At 37.8% G+C, this 10,099-nt stretch overlaps 1 protein-coding gene across 1 annotated transcript; it reads right to left on the reverse strand.

The window, feature by feature from the left end:
- Window positions 1–8,312: 8,312 nt before the first annotated feature.
- LOC104260497 (taste receptor type 2 member 40-like) lies at window positions 8,313–9,257 on the reverse strand. The gene has a single exon (XM_009816229.2). It carries the CDS (start codon window positions 9,255–9,257, stop codon window positions 8,313–8,315), a length of 945 nt encoding a protein of 314 aa, XP_009814531.2.
- Window positions 9,258–10,099: the final 842 nt, after the last annotated feature.

Raw genomic sequence — 10,099 nt, forward strand, 5'->3', positions numbered from 1 at the left:
TACACCACATCCAGGATGAGATATATAGCTGAAGAGTATAGAGTTTATTTATTTGTGGGGTTTTTTTAAGCTGCCTGACATATGTAGGAAAACACTCAAAAGAAGTTTCTCTTTCAAGGCTCTTTGGGGACTTTGTTGAAAGGCAAGAAAATCAATTGTTTATATATCAACATCACTTCATTCCAGGCATGGGCTGAAGCACACACTTATTTAACAATAAATCTGCTTCTATGAAATGTAGGTGAATAAAATAAAAATAGGAAATAATATATTCTGCATCTATACAGCAAATTCTATGCACTGCTTTCAAACAACTTTAGAGTGGTGGATAAAAAACTTTTTATTACTGCAGGACAATGAAGCACAGAGATGGTTAATGAATTATCAGAAGCCCCACAGATAAAAGATCTAAACTGAGATGAACCTAAGATATGAGTCCCTCTTGCCCTATTTACAATGCTTTTCACAGAACCTACTAAAACTTGTGAGGATCAGAGCTACTTTAATTCCTTTTAAATTCAGTCTGGAAAGAAGTTATTCCATAGCAACGTTTGTTGAATAATGTATTTGGATGAAGACTGCTCAACCAGCTCTATGAATGTACAATGCTTGAAACTGCATGTGAATATACATTGTAAGAAGCTCAAGTACTAGAAGTAGTTCATGGGCTCTTCACAGCAAGCAATCAGTTATCAACCCACATGACAGCAAGGTATGTGATCACAACAACATCAGTTCAATGCAAAAAGTTATTTTCTCAAGAAATCATGAAAGTTGGTTTATAGATAGCTATACTGCTTTGGCTGTCAACTTTAAAATAATGAGCTATAATACCAAAACCCCAAAGCACTGGTGGGAAAGAGTGCCTTGAGTGAGCTATTTGACTCCTAATACTTTGATATGGGATTTAGAATTTTAACTCATGAAAGCTCAAAAGCTTTCAGCCTGTTCAGCTGAAAGCTTAAAGGATACAGTGGACTTCATCACCAAACTAAAATATAGATTTATATTTAGTTAATGTGTCAGAAATAAGTGAGGAAAGTATGCTGTGTATTCATTAATTTTAAATTATTAGTACTTCATGTCAGTAAATTTTTCCTCAAAGCATGTGTGTATAAGGACAAGGTCAGCACCAGAGGTTTTCCTACTATTTGTGCTTGCCCTAATTTGTGTCACATCCTTCTTAGAATTCACCCCTCAAAATGAGGAAGGCACAGGACAAGAATTTCCTGCACTAGGGTGACTTAAAGGAAGATGGTTGGACTTGATGATCTTAAAGGTCTTTTCCAACCTTAATGATTCTGTGATTGTGTGAAGATATGCAACACTCTGAATCAATGATTCCTTTTGGATTTGTTACAAGCTGAGTATAGAGTATTTGAAAAAGAAGCAGTGATCCCTAAGGACAATGCAGGTAATCTTGGAAATTTAGCTGCTGCAGTTGAATAACAGCAGTGTGATCTTAAATAGAAAACTAGGAACATACAAGGAAAGGGAAAAAGCCAGAAACTGGATGATATTTACATGCACATGTGTCCTGGAATTGCTGGAGTTGAAGGCTTTCTCTCTCCTCCTTCTGGTAAGTTTGAGGACAGAGGTAATAAACTGAGTAGATGACAGCAAAATGGAACGATGAAAGGGAAGAACATCCCAATGGTGTTCTACAGAATGAGACGGAGAGCTGAGAAACCTCAGCATCTGCCACCCTGAAGTCTGTGAGATGATTCATTACTGAAGTAAGAAAGCAAAAGGTAAAATAAGCCGAAGTATAATGAGAAGAAATGACAGAAGAGACCAGCAATGCTCCCAGGAGTAATCTGGGAATCATCCAAGGGTTATCAGTTTTGCTCAGAACAGCAGTTCGGAGCTCGAGATATTCACACAGGTGAAGATGCTCAAACAGAAGGTGAACCAAAGACTGTTAAGCATCTTGTCCCTTAACCTGGTAATGCATGCAGGCTTTTTTCTACAGTCAGCAAGAAAAGCAAGGCATTTCTGAAAGCTTCCACAGGGCCAGCCTGAGATTATAACCTTTTCCCACTGACTCTGGAAAGCAAATCAAGTCACCTCCATGCCAAAGAGTTGCAATAGGTGAAGGGACTGGGAAGAAGGAGAAGTTTTAATAGATTTCTGAGTTTTCATTCACTTTCCAAAAGCTGAACTCTCTTTTGAGAGAATGTGCTTCGGAGCTGATTTTCGGAATAATCACAGACACTGTAGTAAGTGCCAGGAGGCAGGAGACCTAAGATCTCAGCTCATCACAGCTTCAAGGCATTTGAGCCAAGGGATATTATATCTCAGCATAATCTGTTGCAGGAGACACTTTTGGCTCTCTATTCCTTTTGCCTGAGCAGAGCCATGGCACAAGAAAAATGCATAAGCTCATGCAGTTGTAAAAAAAGAATGAAAAAGGAGACTGGCTGCAGCTGTGGTCCAAATGTGACTTAGGAATCAAAGAAAGTTTTTATATTACATCTTTTCTCCATTCTTACTGGATTTAGTTGAGAGATAAGTACCTAATTATTCAGCAGGGACAGGTATGTTGCTTCACATGTCCAATAGCACTACTTCAGATTCTTAGAGGAAGTCCTGGGTATCTCAAGCAGGAGAATCATGTGATTTTTTGTCCATTGATGGTGAAATTATACCTATATGGCATGTTAGAGGACTGAATCTCTGTTGATTGAACAGTTATATAGAAGTTCATAATGTATGTCTTATGATTTACCAAATGAGGTCACCAAATACCTGTTCACAATTCCTGTTACACATCTTTCTTGGGGAGATTCAGAAGTTCCTTAGAAAAAAGTTGATTTTCTTCTGTTCTGATGGTGAAAGCTAATTATAATAGATAGTCTTCTGTTTTCTTCTTTAAGAGAACGAGCAAGTCTATAAATACCTACTTTTTTCTGATGTTTCTTAGGATGCAAGTATTTCAAATCACTTTGGTCTTAAGCATACATCTCATACATACAGTGTTTGACTAATCTTCCACATTGCTGTTTGAATACGTGCAGTTACATTTTATTTTCTCTCTTCTTTTCTTATCTTAATCCTAGGTAATGAAAATATTTGGATGAACATCTCTTCTCTGGAAGAGAAACAAACAGTGTAAACATAGAAACGAACAAGAATATTTGAGGGACTAACGGGTGAGGATTAAAACTAAAGAGAGAAAGGAAAAAAGAATTTAAGAACAATCTTAAAGGAGGCAGGGAAAAATGAGAAAGAAAATAAAAAGAGAGCAGTCTGTAAAAGAAAAATGGATCAGCATGTGGGGTAAGAGAAAACAAGTGACGGGGAAAGGACAACAAAGCAGAACTGACTGAAGTTGGATTTGAAAGGGAAACTTCAAATATCTCAAGGTCTCAGCTTGTGGGCTTTTTATTTTTTAACACCTTTACAAGGAAAGGGAGGAATTTTGTTTGCAATGTTGTCACAAAAGAAAAAGTATAAATCTGCCAAAACCAATAAACTGCCTTGTAATGTGTGCTTGTTAGAATAAAGTAAATATAGGAATGAAACCAACCTGATTTCATTAGTATGCATTTGCAAAACCTGCAACAACAGCAGCGAAAACAGCCAAGATTTTTAGAGGAAGTGGTAAGAAAGAGGGGTGATAAATGAAGAAGTAAAGATTTTTTTTCTAGAAAGGAAAACAGACAGACTCCAAAAGAGAGGGAAAAGGTAAAGGAAAATATAAAGCTAGGAAGAAATTAAATGCAAATATGACACTGGGGCGGAGGGGAGGAAGGGGGTGGAAAAGGATAAAAAATCTAGTCTAATCACCTACAAATCCATTTTTTAATTTATGAATTTGCTCATCCATCTTAATCTCATCACAATATCACATCTGGGTGCCTAAAGGCCAGAAAGGGTTTAATTTCACCCCTCCTCCCCAACAGGCAACCGAGGGATGATGATATCAAGTCATTATTCCTGTTTAGCAGTTTGCCTCTGCTCTTCCTGTGACAGCGAAAAAACTGATCTGCAATGGAGTGCTGGGTGTGTGGATCCCAGTTCAGCAATATCTGCCTTTGGAAGGGCCCACCATTGCCCTGGGTTCTTTACCTGCACTGAGAAAAGAGGCCAGCCAAAGCAGATGGCATGGATCTGTGTGACTTCTCCTCACTTCTCTCCCTTCTCAAAAGCTGACATAAATCACATTGTAGTCACCATCCATACTACTGCTCTGTTTTCTGATGATAAAATGTTGCCCCTGTCCCTGTCCTTTCACACACAGATAGACTGAACACTAGAGAAGGGATATGGCTTCTCACGGTGGAGACGAGCAAAGTTTTAGGAATGAGACAAACCCCTCTGACCTCTGAAATGCTTATGAGTGTCAGGAACTCTGGTTTTAAGAGTATCCATGTTCTTTTCCATCGTATCTTGCCCAATAATTGATATTCATTATGATTACTTTGGCCAATGCGAAGTTCTTTTGAGTCATTGCAAAAGCGTAGGCATTGAGAAGGAGAAATAGCAGTTTGAAAATAATGAAGCGTTCAGCTAAAAAGTGATATTAACATGCAGCTAATTTATTTTTTTAATGTTCACGGACAGTCAAAACCAGTTGCACATTCATTCCGGAAACAAACTTTTTTCTTTTTTTTTTCTTTTTTTTTTTTATTTAAATAACCCTTAAGTCCCATGTTTCTATGAAGGGTTTGTCTGACAGATTCATGAACAGCATTATTTGTACACCTAACTAAGCTCCAATGACCTCCTATACAGATGTCCTCAAACGAGAAACAAACAGGATAAGAAATATTGAGGGGAAGAGGGATTAACTTTGAGAAGTATTTTGTAACATCGAAGAAACTGTCCTTGTGATATTAATGAAATGAAGGCTGAGCATTACGATAGGGAACACAATAAATAAATAGAGATAAAACTAATCCCATGTTATAATCCTATTATAAACTCTTCCAGAAGGTAGAACTTTTCTCCAGACCTTGCAGGAAGGTGGGAAGTCATATTTGAAGAAAAGACAGGTATGGTGTGGCATCTTCATTGACACTTACTTTATTTTTGAGATTAACCAAAATTAATCAGAATAAATTAGCACCATGATGCTGTCAGATGCAAAGAAGGTCAAAGGCTTCGTGATCACTGCTAGAAAACTGGCAACAGAGAAAATTAGAGCTTTAGTGGAATTTATAAGAACATCTGTTCTGGGATCCCTGGAGCTGGCAGTGCTGCCTTGTGTATCTCTACAGAGAGGTAATTAGCACCATAGAGGACACCAAAATATCAGAAAGAAAAAGGAAGACTCCATGGGTAGCAAAAGAGAGATATTAATATTAGAGATATCAGAGTTCATAGCCATGACCCAGCTACTGATTTGGGCAGTACAGCCTGTGATTAATCCAGGCAAAAGGAAAGACGTGACAAAGCAGACCAGCAGCTGATCCCCAGGATGACTGTGGTAGCTTTCCTTTCTGATTCACATGCTGGAATACTGGTAGGGAGAAATTTGCCAGCTTCATGAAAGTGCTGTTGAGACTACAATCAGAAGTCCCTTAATTTCTGCACAACAAAATACTGCTTTTCCTGGAAAGAGAACTGTGACGAATTCTGACCAAGAAAAGCAAGCACCATGACATTAAAAAAAAAAAAAAATTGGAGGAGAGAAGGCTTGGTTTTCATGTAGTCAGTATGAACAAGTGCACTAAACACCTTTTTCATCTTCCTTACAATGATCCTGGTGCTGCCATAGCTACTGGTCTTATATGAACTGCAGATAGTATTTTCCCATTCATGTTGTCTACATTTTGTGTAATTTACAAAGTTCCAGGGGAAAAGTACTGGTGAACTGAATCTTATTTTTAATCACCATATAAACATTTCTTAGCCTATGAAATCTCAACGAAGTTCTTTCCATTTTTTTTTTGCGCAAAAGTAGTAGATGCCAAAATATTAATCGAATTTATTTATCTGCTTTCTGGGATAAACTACATATAGAAACAAGCCTGCTATAATTTGATGCATGATATTTCATTGTAAAATAATAATCAGAAAGCTCTTTTTTTAAATGTACCAGAGAAAGAAGGCTAGATCTGCAGAGAATACAGATAATGATGTTAGGAAGGGAAAGGTTGAAATCTAAAGAGCAGGGCAAGATCAGAAAATAAATGGGAAAATGTATCTATTGAGGAAGAAGACATGAAAATAAATTGAAGCTTGGGGGAAAGATGGAAAGAGAAAGGACAAAACTAATAATTTATTTATCAATTCAGTAATTTAAAATCCTAATTTATGTACCCATCTCTCCCACTCTATGCTGTATGTAACAAAACTTTCATCAATACAATGTAAAGACATCAAGTGCTTGAGTTTTGTCCTCCTCTCCCCTGGAAGCACTGAAGGATATTTTATTAATCATTGCTCCTGCTTCAAATCTCCCCCTCCTGATGATGAAGAGGTAGTAAAAAAGCTGAGCAGGGGTCATTATTTTCATACTTGGCTCTGATTCCTTTCCTTCAGACTGCCACCAGAAATGGGTTTGGAGACACCTAAAGAGAAGTGAGCTCTATGGGGAAATTAATTTTACCAGAGCTTCCTGATCAGGTTAAAATAAACCAAACAGCGTTACTGTCCCCCCCAAAAAAAAACAAACCCAAAAAACAAACCACCAAAGAATCCCACATATCTTTGAGGAGGCTTTCTTTTCATGATGTTGCCAACTGGAAAAAGGACCAAAAGAGCTATTGCTCTTCCGTGTGACTCTTCCAGCCTTGGTCCATGTTGACAGGGCATGCAGCTGTAGAGCAGGGCAATACTGTATCATGAGCAGGGCGGTACTGCAGCATGAGCAGAGCAGTTCCCATCCGCTTCCCTGCTAAACTACATAGGCAGGGGCTCTCGAGGGACTTTTGGGTCTCTATTGTTGTAGCACGCCCAGCGCTGGACATTACGGTAGTCTTAGTTTTACAGTATGCTGTACTGCACCTCCAAACACTGTGTTGATGAGTTTAATCATCCTCCTTTCCTGCTATACAGTTTAACCCCACTGTTTACACATGCTAATAATCATATCATTTCATATTAGTGCATTCATTTATGCCTCCTATTAACATATATTCATTGTAAATAGGTTTTTAAGATATCAGTTAAAAACATTATATTTGCTCTAATATCATTAAATAGTGACTTCAAAGCATTTTACTCCAATGTTTCAAACACTGAATCTGATAGACTCCAAGACTAAGTGCATCGCTCTCTTCATTAGTTTTATAGATGACACTGAAACTCTCACCATAGTGATTTATAATCTAGCATTATCTAAATGCCTGCAGAGAGGATATACAATGTAAAAATACTTGAGCTGAGCTGAGAATTTCAGAGGAGACTCATCTAACACATTATTTGATAAAACACGACAGGATTTGTTGAGGAACATATTTCATCAACTGCACGTGAAACTTCATAGTAACATAAAATATTAAAAGAGAACAGCCTTAGAAACAACTCACAACTACTCAAAGCAACAACAAATCATGTAAAAAGGCAAATTTGTGGTCAGAACGGTCAACTCAACACGAAGATTTTCTACAGTGGACAGGTAGATCTACGTACCTACATCTGTTTACATTGTAATCCCCACCCTAGCAATCCACCTTAAAGAAAACAAAATGTACAAGCATAAAATATGTTTTGAACAAAAGGATCCATTCTAAACAGGTATTTAACCACTAAATTGCTATATACATACTGGAATCCTAACACAAATAAACCTGATTCAGAATATAATTTGATTACATCAATTGGCTGGATGTTTCCATATCTTAATTTTCTCTCAGGTTTTCTTTTAGCTGTTTTTTCATGTTTAGAAGCATATTCTGTTTGTATGTCACACCAGCTATAGCTTGTACAGCATGTGTTTCATCCAATTCTAAGCTTCTCAGGTGAAAGATCCTTTAGCAGAGAACTCATATATGTGAGCTCTGTAAATTTTGTCTCTGTTTTAGCCCCATTTTCTTCAATTCAATCGTATCATAAAACTATCAGTCTCAAACTGAGAAACTGAAATCACAAAGCGTCCTGTACTTGATTTATTATTTAAGTGCATTGTTTCCTTTCAGTGTGTTCTTATTCTCACTCTTTATTAAATAAGATTGATGGAGCAAGAAAGGTGTATAAAAAAAGGTAAAAATACACGTTATTTCAGATGTTCTAAAATGTTAAGGAGGTCTAATCACAGAAATCTCTGAAAGATGAAATGTACTGACTAAGAAAAAGGACGATGAAACAATAAATGCATAGAAGTCTTGATTCTAGATGTGTTACTTGAGAGTGTTTCTCTTAAGCTATAATATAAAGCATAGAGTCATGTTTTCCAAATAGCACTTAAGATGCTGGCAAAGAATCCTGAATGCCAGTTTCAGTTTTGAATTGACTATGATCAGGATAATAGAGTGTACAGAAGGGTATGCACCAGCTACAACTAAGGATACTGCAACTTTCACAACATCTTTACTTTGAGAAGTCGACAGTATCAACAGAATTTGAGCTACAAAACTGGAAAGATACAGGATCAAGAAAGAAATAATGGATTTAATGGCAGTTAGGTGAACATCTATCAAAGGATCCCTGAAAGTATCTACATAACATTGCATCTTCTTTGTGTGTTTCCACAGAGAAGTAATTAATAGGGCTGAGGTTACCACAGATAGTACTAGAGGAAAAAAACAGCCTACAAAGTAAAGAAGCAGCAGGTAGAGATGCGAACTGTCCCAGTCAGTGATGTGTGCTGTGCTACTTTCTCTACAGTTCCCCGTTGAGCTGCAGAGGTAACTGCTGGGTGTAATCCATAGTAAAGGAAGAGATGTCACAGAAGAGATCACCAGAGATCCTAGAAGCAGCCATGGGACCATCCCAGCTATTCTGAGCTTGATTTGCAGCAACAGCCATTGGGTGACATTAATTATTTTTACACAGTAGAGTACATAGAGCCAGGTACTGAACCATAAACTGGCACGGTTTACAAACATCCATATAGTGCCAAAAGCTTTATACAGAGCCAACTTAAACACATCCGCAAAGTAGAGACTATGAATGTGCATCAGTATGGTCAGCTGCAAGATAAATCTTGATGTGCTCAGAAAGATCAGGATCATATCAGTGGAAGAAATTTTTTTGCTTTTGATCCAGTTAATGATATTAACAGCTATAATAAATCCATTTCCAGTGAATCCAACAACAATTTCAATAGCTACAGTACTTATTGCAATGATAAGAACCGGTGACAACATCTTGCTGCTTTGGTCACCTCTGCCTGATTAGCTTGTGGAGCTGTGCAAGAAGTTGAGTAAATCTGATGGTATCTGACTAGCCCCAGCTCCAGTTTGCTCACTTTATATCCAGGAACAAAAAGACATCTGGAAATGATAGTGGAAAACGATTATTGATGTTCTTTCTGAACATGCAAATCAGAGAAGGATTTAATAATTAATTCTAACCTTTTATATGCATAAGATTTGCCTATGTTTTTCCCTAGGGATGTGGGATAGTTAGCTGTATTAACCTCCCCATCTTTTGTCCAATTGTTTATATCCCTACCTAGAATGACAGAGAGCTCTGTGGCTTTCTGGTTACAAGTGTACCTGACAACATGGAAGGGGATGCATCATGCAACCCAACATAGCCAGCAGCATATGTCAAGAGACAGCAAGAGGTCTTACATTGTAACTATTATCTTTCATACTGCTTTGAAGGTCTATCATCAATTATAACTAGACCAATTAGTCGCAACCATTTTAACATGGAGAAAACTGTACAGCTTCCAGCCCTAGTTGAGGGGAGCACTCCAGACAGCAAAGCTGTATTTACCCAGGAGTTATTGCTCCATATAGGTGGCTACTTCTGATATTTTAGATCTAGTGTTGGTCACACATATGGGATCAAAAGATGACAGTAACCACTTGTATAATGGGGAGAGCAGTGACAACAGGCTAGTGAAGCAGAGCAGTCCATCTAGCAGAACCATGTTAAAAGTCCCACCTTCTCCAGCTGCTTTCACCGTCCTGGCCTCTATCCCACCTGCATGCTCCAAAGAAGTTCTTCTTCTAGGCCGTAGCTCTAGACCTGTTCTGCT

This window comes from Gavia stellata, chromosome 1, assembly GCF_030936135.1.
Source record: "Gavia stellata isolate bGavSte3 chromosome 1, bGavSte3.hap2, whole genome shotgun sequence".
Taxonomy (NCBI): Eukaryota; Metazoa; Chordata; class Aves; order Gaviiformes; family Gaviidae; genus Gavia; species Gavia stellata.

Coding starts and splice junctions, on each gene's coding strand:
- LOC104260497 (XM_009816229.2), bottom strand. CDS start 9,257: ATGTTGTCACCGGTTCTTATCATTGCAATAAGTACTGTAGCTATTGAA.